The sequence below is a fragment of the Lagopus muta genome, chromosome 7, assembly GCF_023343835.1.
Source record: "Lagopus muta isolate bLagMut1 chromosome 7, bLagMut1 primary, whole genome shotgun sequence".
NCBI lineage: Eukaryota > Metazoa > Chordata > Aves > Galliformes > Phasianidae > Lagopus > Lagopus muta.
This window is the reverse complement of record NC_064439.1, coordinates 30373688-30388593: the sequence shown is the minus strand read 5'-3', so window position 1 is coordinate 30388593 and position 14906 is coordinate 30373688. Positions and strand designations below refer to the sequence as shown.

Below are 14906 nucleotides of genomic sequence, written 5' to 3'. Positions count from 1 at the left end.
ATTTGTCTGATGTTCACTCTGTTGTGAATATCTCATAGGAGTGGAAAAAAAAAGGCAATTTAGTAATTTAATTATAGTGGAATGGTAGAAAAGATTGCCTTACCTGCAGTAAGAAGAGATGAGGGTTTTGCAGTCCAGCAGATATAGCAACAAAGCTGTAAGATCTGCCTTACCATGATACTGTGTAAATTAACTATAATCTTTTAAGCATTTGCAGTTTTTCTTGTAATTTGTTAACGCTGAGGTTTCCTGTATTCCAATGCTCTCGTGCATGGAGAAGATCTGTGTCGAATAGCTGGATGCCCAGCCTGCTAAAAAAAAAAATCCTATTGATTAATATGCTAATAATTCTTCCCATGGTATGGAGTCTTCATGTTGGCCATTTTGCTAATGCAGCACAACACGTAATATCAAAATGCTCGTACCACTTTTGCTTTTATAGCAAATAATTTGTTCCAATCCTTTTTGTGTTCCTGTTTTTTTTTTCCTCTCTGCTTCTCCACATGCATGCTAAGTGCTTCCTATAGCAAAACTTCCCTTTGCTACCTTAGACAATATGTTTAATGAACTTCATCTGTATTGCATTGTTAAGGGCAAGGAGTTAACTCTAGATCAACTGGGGCTTTTATAAAAATTAAAGCCACAGGAAGTTGCTTTGTCAGGGGAAATCGCTGCCAAATATCATAGGAGCTCTCACTTTCCTGGCACACTCAGGACAGGGAAACATTTTCATTTTCAGGCCCTAGCAGTTTGACATTCAGCATCTTTACTTCTTTTGCTTTACCTCTTTTTAGTACGTGAATGTTGTCCATCAAAATGAATTGTTATGAATTTGCTTATATTTAAATAAGAATTGAGATAATATAGAGATACCAGATAATTAGAGGCTTAGCTCGTGCTGTACAGAAACATTTTAATCAGATCAAATAAAAAATTGCATTTTACTTTAAGCATAGTCTAATTTTTAATGAGACAAAGCTTAAAACCTGATGAATTGGCACTGATTTTGTGATGTGATATTCAGAAAAAATGCATCCTGAATACCAAATGAGTGAAAGTTACTATCATTGCTGTGTTTTTTATTGTGACCTTGGAAATTAGCTTCGTGTTCTCCACATTGCTAACCTTGAAGCACAGCAGTTGGCAAAATAGCACTGGAGGTTAGCCGTGCTTTTTCTACGGTGATCGTGGGGGCACAGTTTATGGGGGCAAAGGGGAATTGCCTTCAAGGTCTGCAAACAGCCTGAAAGTTCTAGTGATGACTGCATTTTCAATTTTCATTATCCTAGCAACGTCCTTCTATGCCATTAGAGCCTTATGCAGCTAAAAGTAAAGGGACCAGAGGCTGGGTCCCCCAAAGGGACCTCTACATAGGGTCATTCAGCATGGAGATTTGTCCTCACAAAATATTCTTTGGCACAGCATTTCCTTGGGAAGACAAGTGGGCAGCTATGTGCAAGGTTGTAACTGTATGTCATACAACAACCCAGGAGCCTATGACTGTGCTGTGCCAGCACAAATCCAGAGTGGCGGAGAAGGATTGAGCTTTGAAGAGAAAGATTTTCCTCTGGGATAGATGGAGGCGTAAGACAGGGAGAAAAGCTTTTCTTTCCTTTTTTGCCTTTCGTGGGTAGTTACATGAGTGCAGTTACACATTTGTTACTACCACTGGAACATAAATCCTAATGGATCTTTAATAACATTAGATTGTGATCACTTGCATTTCAAGGGAGCAGAGGTAAATGTAAGCCACTTCTGTTTCAAATTACCTGAAAATATGATTCATTTTATTAAAAACCTAACAGAAGCCTTAATATTTCTGATACTGGAGATTTATAGACTTCTTTTTTCCCCAGTTGAACTACTGTGGTCTGTCTTTCAGATCGCATTCTCTGAATCCTCCTATGGCTGTGTTAAAATTCAAGGCATCCATAAGGCACAAGTCCTCCTGACCTAGTGCTGTAGTTAGGATAACGCATAAAATAAATCATCGCAATTACAGAGGCAGTCTCAAGCACTTAGTAACTCAGACGATTGCTTCTTGAAACATGACTGAACTGAAGAAAGGATCATTAATTATTTCCCTGGAGTACTTGGATATTGTAACCCTCTCCACAGGGTTCTATTAGGGAGGTAAGACCTGGTCATTTGTTCACACATCTCATTTTCTCTTTCCTTTGCTCAAATCTCTCTGACAGCTGATGAATTCCAGAACATGTCTCTTCTTCAGCTGTGACATCTTCTTACCTGTCAAGGTTCAGGTCAAACAGCAAATGGCCAGTGGGATGGGAATGGCAAAGTAAACAGGTTTAAGAAGTTATTGCTGGAATGAGTTAGGGTAACTGAGAGATACAGCTGTAAAAATGCTTTCCTGAGTAAGGAGGAAGGGGTTGGTTAGGTGAGAACTCGAGTTTGCACACAAAAAGAAGACAAATCTAAATAAAGCTCTTACATAAAGCTATGATAGTCGTGAAGGAGTCTGAGCTGGGAGTGAGGGAAGAGAGGTGAGGATCAGAGATATGGAAGGGCTTTGTTGTTTCTTGGGCACAACCATAGGTGTTGGTAGTGTCCAGGGAGTCTGTGGTCTGCTGTGTGGAGGTGATGGAATGTGGGATGGGATAGAGAACAGGGTCAGAAGGGAATCTGCACCGGTGGCCAGAGGAATCCCTCTGTGTCTGGTGTGATATTAGATACCAGCATGTAGTATTGCACTGTTGCTCTCTGTCATTTCCTGTAGGTGACGCTGTGTCAGGTTGCTTGGGTGTCCAAGAAGGCGAAGACATTTTGGGGGAGGAGAAAGGTGGTGATCCAAGGAAGATTGCTGGGGAATCATGTGTTGATGCTGCTCTTGGAAGTGAACTAAAAGGATGGGGAGGGAGCCATGTGTGGACATGATAGTGGTTGAATGAAAGCTAGAAAAGAGCAGCAGCCCAGAGACTGATCAAAATTTTAGTGTTCTGTGGATGTGATTGGCAGGAAAGGAATATAGTCTGGGGAGATTTTTCTGGAAGAGCTGTCTTTGTAGAAAGTTGGGAAGAGGGGAGGCCTCTGAGGGAGAGGCTGCATTTTGGCTGCTGATAAGATCAGAGCCTACAAAAGCATGCAGCAGCATGGTTTGGGACTGAGGCAAGGGCAGATCAGATGTCCTTGCTTCATGGGAACGGACATCCATCTAATGGGTGGGGCAGGTGGCTGGGGACAGGAGCAGCTCCATCTGCCCACAGTGTGCTGCTGCACATCCAACAGCTCCTCATCCAACAGGAGCACTCCTCTAGCACTGCTGTGAGCAGTCTTCTGGTGCCAGGTCCAATGTGACCTTGAGAGGCACGTTGCCAGTGTTAAATGTTAAGTTTTGACTGAGGTGAATCATAACAAAGCATTCAATTGCTTATTATTCTTCTTATTATTTTAGTAGTCCTTTCTTTTCTAATGATGGGTCCAGTTAAAAGATCCCGTACGAAAATAATATTTTGAATCACTTGCACCAACTTTTTGTGGAGGAGACAGTGCAGTCTGGACTATGGCACTCCTGTGCACATTCCTCAACAAAGGAGCATTCTGTGCAGAGGACACACAAGCATACGTATGAGTGTTTACTCAAGATGCCTTGCATCTCATTGCAGAAACCATGTGATTTACCAGTTGCCATGGTAACTATGCATTTTTTCTATTCCGTAACTTGTATAAATGTTGAGATTGCCCTTGGTGTAACTAACTTACCTTCCTCCTAAAGTTGGACACGATTGTATTATCAAAAAGAAGCAGAGGGGAGACTCCCAGCATTCATACTGAAATGTATTTTTAGACCGTATAGTCAGTCAAGCAGCAGATTTTCACCTCTCTGGAAAAAATTGAAGTATCTGAACATGCAATTATTTAAATTCATAAAACAGGAGAAATATAAGATGTTGCCACATTTAACTGGCATTGTATATTTTTTGTGATTATTATTGTTTGCGACATTTTGGTTTCCTCAATACCTTTTCTTTATTCTTTACATAAGTATACAAGAAATCCCTTCTTTTTTTTCTATTGTAATCTTGCAATAAAATTTCTTTCTTGCTTGTTGTAACCTCCGCTTTGGGGTGGATTACTGCCAATAAATAACTGGTTAATTGTTAACCTCCTCTTCCCCTCCTTTTCTCTCTTTTCTTTCATATTCTTGCTAATGTAGACAACAAATCTACCAAAATATTTCTGTTATATACCATTGGAGTTAGTAGGCATTTTACCCTGCTTAAGAAATGCAGAATGCTATTAAATGGAAAGAGTGGGCTTTATTTTTCCTTCTACCCCTTTTTTCCTTTTTTTTTTGGCAGCCTCATTGTCTCCTTAGGATACATTATCAAGTCTGTATGTGATTAGTAGCTTACCTATTTTCAAGTGATTTAGATGCATTAATTAATTTGCAAAAGAACCATTAGGAAGGTTTAGAAAAAGACTGGTAATTTCAGGCTATTTTGGAGGTAGTTAAAACTGTCATGTAAACCCAAGGACATGATATTCAGTGTGATAATATTTTTTTTTTCTTCTCAGAAGAAATCGCAGCATTATATCCAACTCAGAAAACAAACAAACAAACACAGGGTAAACTCTAGTTTGTGACTGTTTCTGTTTGATTAGCAGATAAGTACCTTGGTCTTATTTTAAATGTTAGGTTTGGAATACATGTTTTACTGCCTTATTCAATGCTTGTTCACACTTTCTCTTGGAAGCTCTGTTAAATGTCAGTGTGTTTGAGAAATTTTGGTTTTGGAGTTCTCTGGAGTGAGCGTGAGCTTCATATAATAATCTGGTTTCTGGAGTTCATCTTAAGCCTTTTGTGAAGCCAGAACCAGACGGGCTTTTTTGCTCGGTGTTTGATTGTGAACAATCGGTTCCTTCTTTCTGTGAGCGTAGGGGCTTTAGGAAAACATAGGTGCTTTTCAGGGATAAATGCAAACGGCACCTCAGTTTGGTAGCTAAGTTTTAATCCTCCATGCTTGCATTTATGGCTTATAATATGGATAGCATATATGCTTGTATTTCCCCATTTCCTTTTTTTTTTGTACTAGAGTGGCAGTGTCAGCATTCAGTGGTGCTACAGACCTAGGGCAGGAGACAAAGGTTTCCCTGGCAGACAGTGACAGGATAAATCAGTTTTTACAAATAATGTTTTATTTCACACTGTGCATAAGTTGGAAAAAAAAGAGACTAACAGCCATGTCTGTTTGACTAAGAAGCTGTAGGTGCCCAACGTAGGTAATTAGAACAATGTAAGGCTGACAGTGTCATATATTTACTGCCGTCGCTCTTCCTTTCATTCAAGAGACTTTATTTATTGCTATGTCCATTATAGAGGCTGTAAAGCCTTTGCACATGTGTCCTTACCAAGGTGAATATTTGTCTATGTTAATAAATTAAACCAACTAATGTTATTGAGTTATGTTCTGCAGTTTTCATGGCTGTGGGAGAGCTGCGTGCATGCTGCCGTGGAAGCTGAGTTCCAGCTCTTTCAGATGTTAATCAATTTGTTATTTAGTTCCTCTTGTATTCCAGTAATTTCTAGAATTTAACATCTATGTTGTCAAGATTATTCTCAAGTAGAGCTTCTGTGTAGAAATCACCCTTGTTTTTATTTTCCCTTACACATATGGCAGTAGTAGTTAGTGTTGGCAGTCTTGGGGTATCTGGGTGAAGTCTGAAGTCTTCCCCACTTCATAACTAAGAAGTCCTGTAGTCATCCTGTTATTTCCTTCATGAATTTCACTGAACTAAGGCTTGATCCTCTGTCACTACATCACTGAAACACGCTTCTGTCAGCAACTGCTGGGTTGAACTGGTGCTCTATGTGCAAGACAGATACTTGCACCTGACTATAGGCTTTTTGTCCTGTAGAAAGTCTTAATTCTTCAGAGGAGAAAGTTCTGATTCAGGTGAAAACAATACAGTTGAAAATGAGCGTAGAAGTACAGACTTAGTTCTCCAGCCACCTATTCTGAAGGCTCAGGGACTTGGATGCCCAGGCGAGGGACTGGGACCCTGAGGCCCTGGCAGCGTGGGGAGTGCAGAGAGCCTGACAGCTTGGCTTTCCTTTGGCAGAAGGCAGAGGGTCAGTTCTCAGGAATCCACGTATTTTCAAAAGGAAAAAGAAGTTGTGTTGGAAAATCTCCATCTAGCTCCACACTGCTGCCCTAATCCCATGGCAACTGAAAGAGATAGTTAGCACCTGCCCCTTTGGTTCTACACTCACATTAATTTATCCTGCCTTGTTTCAGGTCTGGGTTTTTTATTTTTTTATTTTTTTTTCAAGTACATGTGCTCTAGGCCTTCAGTTCTTCTCCATATCCTTGTGTTTTTGAAATAAGTGCTGCCCTGCCAGCTGTGAGAGAATGATAACAATATTAATGTTGTCCTCATGTCTTTTGTCTCTCACAATCCCAACTCCTTTTCTCCTCAGCTTTTGTGTGGTTTCAGAGGGAAGGACTCCTGGGTTGTCCTTGCCAAGGTGGCAGCACTCTGTCAGGCTGTCAGACTTATCTCCAAAGAGCTGTGAAGAATGAGTGCTCAAAGACAGGGGAAAACGAAACGCACAGCCTTCAGTTGTCTCAAAAAGACATTTGTCATTATCCAACAAGGAGGTGTGGAGGGCTGAGGCTATGAAGTCATTACCTTGGTGATTGTGACACCAGTAATGCTTTCTTTCATGTTATTTTAGCAACTGTGCTTTTTTCCCCATGTTAGACATTTTGCTTCTTTTCATTGACCTCCGATCCATAAAGATGCTTTTAAATGGCAATAGTTGGAGGTAATGGGGGCTCAGTCAGGGGCCTGGCCTTGGTCCATTCCTTGTCACTAACCTGCTGTGGAACACAGTGGAAGGCTCTCCTCTTTTTCCTTTGGCTTTCCTGAACTGTACAGATTTTTACTTTTTTAAGTGATCTGCACAATGAAGCCCCAGTTTTGCCTGCAGTGGGATCACTGCTGTAGCTCAGGAAGATATGTGACTGAGGTTTCTTTTGCCTTCTACTCACACGAGGACTGCGTTTAGCAGTGGCCTGTTCCCGTGAGTGGTTTCTTTCTTCTTAGTAATAGGGAAGGCAGAAATAATCCTACTCTCAGCAGTTTTGGGATTACAGGCAAAAATTGAGTTCCTTGATGTATGACTGTGTAGGGATATTAATCTTTTCCCTGATGCCTGTTGTCTGTCATCTCTGTCTTACCAGCACTATCCGTTTGACCCCTCTACAAGGGTAACTTATTATTAACGTTGCCTTTGCAGCAGCCACTCAGTATGCAGATGACAGCACCAACAATTTTTGCAAAAGGGCCTTTTTCTGTGCATTACTAGACGTGATATTCCAAAAGATTTTGATTTTTTTGGCCAAGATGTGGCTCGTGCTTGTTTTAGCATCATGTGCAAAGTGAACTTATTCAGAGCAGGTTCTGATCAGCATAACTGGGGCTCTTTGCTGTGCATCACTGAGACAGGGAGACACGAGGAAGTTTTGGTGTGGTCCCTGCGTTCCCTTTGGAGGTGGCAGTTGAGTAATTCCAAGTGTTTTGTAGTTTTATAGACTAGTCAGAAGTCACTCACAGACAAAATGAAATTACTGCATAAGCCATTTGAATTTTTCATTAGTGGATATCTGTTTTTCCCAGTATTCTCTGGATTAGCACATAGCTATACAAGTAGATTTAAATGGTAGACAGAGAAATAGAAATATCTGAGTACCAAGAAGAATTGGAGAAAAGTTCATGCAATGAGAAAAATAATAAAATGTTCTACAGGCTGTGCTTTGTGGAAATAAAATAGCATAACCTTTTGAGAGTATTTTTTTATTCTTATTATTCTTAAAAATTGCCACAAGAAAAGCTGCTTTTGATCATCCTGCTGCTCAGTAGAGTAATTTTTCCCTTGAAATTTGGAAAAAGTGGTAGACATGCAACTGGCTACAAAATAGGCAGTTCCATTGAAAATGTTTTGTGCTACAATTGTAAGTTGAGGTAGAATAGTAACATATTTTTTTTTTATTTCTGTCTTTCTAGAATAAAAGAATATTTACCAGTCTCCTTCTGTAGCTCAGGTCAGTTGTGCTGGTGACTTTGAAATGCTTTTCTCCTGCTGCAGTTGAAAGTGACTTGAGCCTGTTAATGTAGATATTGGTCTCTCTCAAAACTCAGTGAAATATGGCAGCACATTCTGAGATGTATTATCCACAGAGATCAGAGATACTGCAGTCAGTCTCCACTTTAATTGTGATGTGTTCATTTCCAGTTTCTAGTCAGAAAACGAGGGGGATATCCTGTAAAGAACAGGGCCATTTTTTGGTATGGGTATGTCTACGTAGGTGACTTGAAATCTAAATCTGCTTACGGATTCCAAGTAAAAACATAGCAAGGTATAACCAAGTAACCATCTTTAATCTTTGATAGATGTTGTCGCTTATAGGGGAAGCTGCTAATAGGATGCTTTACTTTTCCTGCTTTCTGCCACATGTGTAATACAAATATGTATTTTATAGCTAGGACTAATCTCATTGTCTACTACTAGCATTTGTAAACACCTCACATTGTGAACATCCATTTCTGGTTGTGTGTGAGCCTGTCAAATCTTATCTGCTTGTTCCAAAAGGTGTCTGCCTCAGTTTTTAATGAAAAATAGAGCTAATGTGGTTGAGAGGCTGCTAAGAATAAGGTTAGATGTAAACTTTGTTTTGCTATGTTAAAAAATATATGACAGTGGTTTCTCTAAAAAGCTCCTGTACCCTTGTACTTCTGAAGTGGGATTTAAAATCCCTCTGGGGTCAGTCTTTGTGGCTTTTTTTTTTTTTTTTTTTTTTTTTTTTGCATCTTCATAAAAATCCATGCAACATCCGAACAAAAATATATCTGTTCAAGAAAACTATCAGACTTCTGCAATGAGGATCTTGTTACTTGGTGTCTCTTGTCCTGCTTTTCCACCTATTGGAGCAGCTTCCCTGCACGTCAGTGGGCCCTCCTTTACCCTTATGTTTCCAAGTGCCTTCCAGCCTCCAGCTTTGAATTTCACACTTCTCACAGAGAAATATTTCCTTATACCCCCAGATTTGGATGCAGGGATATTCCACGGGTTCCCTGAGCAGGGCAGGGGTCCCACTCTTTGGGACACGAATGGTCCTGGGAATCCTGTGTCTGTTTTCCCCATTGCTCAAGGATGACAACACAAAACACAACACAAAACAGAGGCAGATGTGATCAGCATTGTCTGATTGTGTTGAGTCAGTTATACCAAACTGTGCTATGAAAACAAAATGTTCTTGCGCTCCATAGCTCCTAGAGAAGGCAATTTCCTTGTTATTTAATGTGATTTTGAAGTAGATAGCCTCTATAAGATTTGCTTTGTTGTGTGTTGCTCAAGGATTCTCCTTTTTGCCTTTGCTCAGTTGTTTGGCAGCAAGAAAATGGTATGTGAGCTGGCTTTTTGGTGCTCTGTTTGTAGATGCCTTTATTCAGCTTCTCTCTTAATTTCTGTTACTTTACCCAGTGAGATCAGTAATGTGAGAGCCTGTCTATAACAAGGTACCTCTAGCTCCCTTTTTTGAAAAGAAAGTGTAGAGAAAAGTTCTGTCATTGGGAAGAGCATTGCTAGCTAGTGGTGTTTCCATGCTACAGGTGCTTCACTGATGTCTATAGCAATGTGCAGATAACCTGTCCTGGGAAAGACACAGTATTCCATGTCCTTTGCAGAGCACTGTTGTTTTTAGGAAGAAATGGGCTGCCAAGAGTACTGGGTCACACAGAGCTTTTCAGCTCTGTTTCCAGCTGTGGATGTTTCCAGCAGCTAGCAGGCAGCACGTTCTGTGTGCAGTTTCCATTTCAATTAGTTCAGTTAGGTCCAAACCGAGGAATTCGAGTGACATGGAAATGTCCCTGGCTGATATCAGATTTATTGGCTGGTTTGACTGGAAGTTGAGTTCTTTCATGCCAGTTGCAGAAAGTGCAGAAACCAAGTGCAAGAGGACAGGGTCAGGTTGAGGGTTAGGAAAAGGTTCTGCACCAGAGGGCGGTAGGCATGGAACAGGTTGCCCAGGGGAGTGGGCATAGCCCTAAGCCAACGGTGTTCAAGGAGCATCTGGACAATGTCCTCAGACATACAGTTTGAGTTTTGGGTGGTGCTGTGTGGAGCCTGGAGCTGGACTTGATCCTTATGGGTTCCTTCCAACTCGGGGTATTCTGTGATTGCAGCAGTCCTCTGTAACAAAGCTGCTGACACACCGGGGCTATGCACAGCACTAGCACAGATACCTCTGCTTCCTTCTGCTCCAGCAATAACTCAGATGGGCATATTCCTGCTCATGCGAAGCATAACCTACACAAGTTAAGGCCCGCTAAGCAAGGAGCTCCATGTTTCGTTCCAGTAAGCGTATAAATATTTATACCACCCCAGGCCTACTTTCACACTGAAAAAAAAAGGCAATGCTTGTCTGCTGTTAAAATATATTGCTTGGGAGATAAACAGCTTATCTCAGTAGGAGAAAGATAGATGGGAGTGGTGGAAACTTGACCATAATATTGGCCAAAAGGCTGCCAAGTACAGAGGGCCATGCTGCTGGCTTGGAACGCCTGCTGGAAAATGGCATAGAGGTTGATAGTGTTGTGATCAGCTATCAGGAGATGAGAGGATTCATTAAAAGCCGTAATAAATGTGGAAAAAACATTCCTAGCACTTGTGTAGCGTGGGAGTGAGCAGTGCTTTTGAAGAGGCAGCTGAGGCATGAAGAGTCTGGGCAAGTGGTTTGCTCGAGGCCACATATGGGTATTGTCGTGCCCCTACAAGTGCACAAATCCAACGGAAAGGGTCAAGCAGGCAGCACAGGAGGCTGCAGGCTGAGGGGCAACATCACCCACCGGAGTGTGAGATACTGTTCTGTTGATGTGGTGGGAGCAGTGGCAGCGCTGAGCTGCGTGTGGTTTGTGCAGGGTACCCTAGTGAGGGCTGTGTAATGGTCTGAGCAAGTGCTGGGAGGTCTAGTTCATTGTCAGCGTTGTGGAAATGTCACTGGAGTCAGCATGCTGGCTTGTAAGGCTCAGCGGGGGGCTACCCTGCTCCTCAGCACATGCTGCTGTCACCTGGAGGCCCTGTCCTCATCCACCGCTGGATGGAGTGCACTGAGAGCAGCCTGACTGGCTGCCAGAGAGATTAATTATTTCACAGACTGTTCAGGATTCCAAGAAATGGAGCGTGGCTTTGTGTCATTTTAGAATAATATCTGTCGTGAAATCAGAACTTGTGAATAGTGGGAGAATCCACAGCACTTGTCTCTGGGTTTTCCTTTGTGCAGGTTAATTGTTGTTGCTTGTGGTGTGATTAAAGGGTCTGGCTGAACACAGAGTTATGTTGTATATAAGTGGGATTGTAATGAAGCAATAATTGCTCTCCTCGAGTGAAATTATTTACAACAGAGGAGATCAAAATGAAGAAATTCTCTGCTCCTCCTCACGACTTTGTGGAAATAATGATTCCTGATACAATAGGTTGCTTGTTATTCTTCCCTGACAATTGATGAAAAGGGCAAGGACAAAAAGAAGTGCTGTGTGAGAATCTCCCCACTGGGGTGCTGCACACAGTGAATTTGCATACAGTTATCCAAAGGCTTTTTGGGCGTGATGCTGCCTGTGGGATGCTGTAGTAGGAGCGCTGCCCTCTGGAACAGACACTGCTCAGTGCAGCAGAGCCTTCTCTCTCATGGTGCTCTATGCTCACTCACTGCTCACGTGTCTGTTGATGAGCTTAAAGGCCATTTCCATCTGTGTGAGATAGATGTGTAAGCACACGCACGCCCCATTCATGCTGCAGATCACAGTGTTAGTGAGCACAGAGAATGAGTATCAGGGCTCAAAGGATGCCAGAGACAGAGAAGTGGATGCATGTGTATAAACTTCCCTGCTACTGAGCAGTGGTAATGCTGTGCCTGGTTCTTGCTCATGGGTTCTTTCTCTTCTGCTGCTTCTCTCAGCACAGCTTTCTGTACATGCAGGCAGCACCAACCCGTGGCTGTGAGACAGAAGATTGCAGTTATGCTTCAGTATTCTTGCAGTGTGGCTCCTCACTGATGTCCTTTGGGAGCCTTACAGTGAGGATTTGATGTTAAGTGGTGCGGCACCTGCATGCCCGCCCTTGCAGATATTTCACAGATCAATCCTGCACGTTGTTTGCAGAGAGAAAAAACTTGTCCAGGGCACGGCTGCGTCTTGGAGCATGCCAGCAGTTAGACCGACCGGCTCTTAGCAGAAATCAAAGAATCGGAATGTTTGTCTGACACGCTGAACGCTCAGACTAAAGCAGGGCAGAGCCGGGGCTCAGACACAGCCTGTCCCGGAGCTCGGCTCCTGCGCTGCGGCAGTGTTCGGGTTGCGGGATGTGCCGGCACGACCGTACTCCGCAGCGCAGCTCGGGCTCTGCCGGAGGCTGCCGCCGCGCTCCGCTCTCTGTGCCGGCGTGCTGCCCGAGTTCAAAAGTTGTTGCAAGGGAAGGGAAATCTGTGCACAAAACATTTCCACAGATGCTTTCATTGAGTGCCTACCCCAACGGCTTACTGCCTTTGTTTAACTGCGGAAGCGGAGCTCTATAGAACGCACATCAGCCGTAAGCTATCGGCGGAGCTCTGGGGAGCGCTGGCCACGTTCACACTTAACGTTGAGCGTTACCCTGGGCTGGGGCCGGGAACTGCTCGCGGAGCGGCTACTGACGACTGTCTGTCTGTCTGTCTGTCTGTCTAGCAGCAAGCGGACGATGGAGGCGGCCGCGAGCGGCCGCGGGAGGAGGCCGGCCCCGCACTGGTGCTGCGGAAGGTGTGGTCACGCAGCCCGGCCCCCGAGCGGCGCGGGAGGTAAGGCACCGCGGCTCGGGGCTGCGCGGGGCCGGGCCGGGCGCTGTGCGAGGCGGCGGCGGCGGCGGCTCCCGGGCGGGGCTGCGGCCCCGGCAGGGCGATGGCCCCCGGGGGGCGCGCGTAGGGGTGGCAGCGCTGAGCCGGGAGCCATGGGGAGCGGCCGGGCGCGGGTGCCCGAGACGCTGGCTGCGGAGCGGCCGCTGCCCACCTTCGACGTGCCGTACTTCAAGTACATCGACGAGGAGGACGAGGAAGACGAGTGGAGCAGCCGCTCGCAGTCCTCCACGGAGGATGACTCCGGGGATTCTCTGCTTTCCGACAGGTACGTGGTGGTGTCGGGGACGCCGGAGAAGATTTTAGAGCATCTCCTGAGCGACCTGCACCTGGAAGCCGCGCAGGACAAAGAGACGGGTAAGAAGCGCGCCCGGCAGCGGGGTCCCGGGCGGCCGAGAGGGGGCGGGGGCGATGCGGGTACACCGACTGGAAGCCGGCCGCTTCCCGACGCTGGCACGGGGCGAGCAAAACGAGAACGTGCGGCACGCGGCCTCGGGGTGCAGGCAGCCGGGAGGCAACTTCGTGCGGAGTGGAGCGGGTGCCGTCCGCGGGCCTGAAGCCTCCGTCACAGCCCGGCACTCGGCTTCAGCCTCCGCGCTGCCGCTCGATTTGCCACCGCTTCGGCGCGCTCTTCAAGTGCTGCTTATAAATTTCCTCCTAACGCTGTGGAGCTGATGCTGTACTTATGTGTCTTCAACCAGACATTGCAATTTGTTCCAGCCCGGAGCAATGATTATATTGATCGGGCTACTTGACATGCAGTTTAATTTTCAGTGGGATCTCCTGGCTCCATGCATGGCTCGCTGTCACAGGAGCTCCTGTAGTAGTTCATCAGGAGTGCCTGCAATTCCCATAGAGCTTAATAAAAGTGGAGGGGCTGCCGAGAGCTCCCCAGGTCCCACATCCCAAGGATCCGAGAGAGGCACTGACTGTGCATGGAGCCTGGCGTTCCATTGCTCCCCAACAGGGTTCACGTGCATGCTCCTGGTGCCTGCATATGTCTCTCTCTACAAATGGGATTACTGAGAATAAACAGACTTTAATCCTTTTAAGTGACTGCAAATATAAATAACATCTGTGATTCCCAGAGGAGTGCCAGGATTGGGTTCTTGGAACAAGTCATTAGTTTAACGTGGGACAATGGGCATCTTCCTAGCGAAGATGCATGAATGCCCTGAAGAAATATATGGAGTGTCTGGTAGTGGTATTATGATGGTATTCGTGGTGCTGCTTTTGTCTGCCTAGACATTAATATTTAGTGCAGAGGGAGGCTGTGATTGTTTTGCTTCTGTGGATGATGTCAGCCTGGTTCTATAGGCAGTGTGGGGAGGGTCCTTAGCTGGCCCTTAAGATCAAATGTTAGATCCAGAATAAGTTTCCCCATGAATGTTTATTGCCTGCAGACTGAGAGACATCAGTGACCCGCCCTTAGAGACTGCCTCAGCTATTTTTTATAAGCTCATAATCTTGCTGAAAAACAATGAGACTTTCACTAGCGTTATGCATTGTATTTCAGTGTTTTTAAGTACAAAGAACTCCTTGCACAAAGCATTAGGTGCTAAATACATTCTCACCTGTATTATCTTTTCTGTTCTTCCCCTGTTTGGTCTCTTCCTGTCAGCAGGAGGCAGTTCGTAAGCCTGTTCTTATTGTTACAGAGAGGGGCTGGTAAACTGCCATCAAAACCAGTGCTAAAGCCACTGCTTGACTAGTTTTTTAAATACTTAGTTTTAAGTATTTAGAGGTAGATTGGAGTCTCCTCACCTATCTTGCCTTACTGCATCTCCTCTGAGAAAGAAACAATTTGCTCTGCTTTGTGACCAGGGCTCACTGGGTCCTGGGGCTCAAACAAAATAGCTGTGGTTAAAGTAGCTCATTCTGGCCCATCATAGAGGATGGTAGAGTTGGAAGGCCCCTCAGGTTTGTGTCTTTGCAGACATAGCTTAGTGGAACAGGAAAGGAAAATGATGTACCCAGCTGCTGCTGCTCCTGCTGCTGGTT

At 44.5% G+C, this 14906-nt stretch overlaps 1 protein-coding gene across 7 annotated transcripts in view; it reads left to right on the top strand.

Annotated features, from left to right (window-relative positions):
- Positions 1-14906, top strand: part of RAPGEF5 (Rap guanine nucleotide exchange factor 5) — a 149382-nt gene that overhangs the window by 78096 nt on the left and 56380 nt on the right. For 4 of the 7 annotated variants that reach the window (XM_048950565.1, XM_048950563.1, XM_048950561.1 and 1 more), the window contains 2 exons: positions 12742-12851; positions 13174-13262. In XM_048950565.1, coding sequence (XP_048806522.1) covers positions 12742-12851; positions 13174-13262 — 199 coding nt within the window. The remainder of the gene's footprint in view (positions 1-12741; positions 12852-13173; positions 13263-14906) is intronic. The other 3 variants (XM_048950566.1, XM_048950564.1, XM_048950562.1) reach the window with 1 other exon arrangement.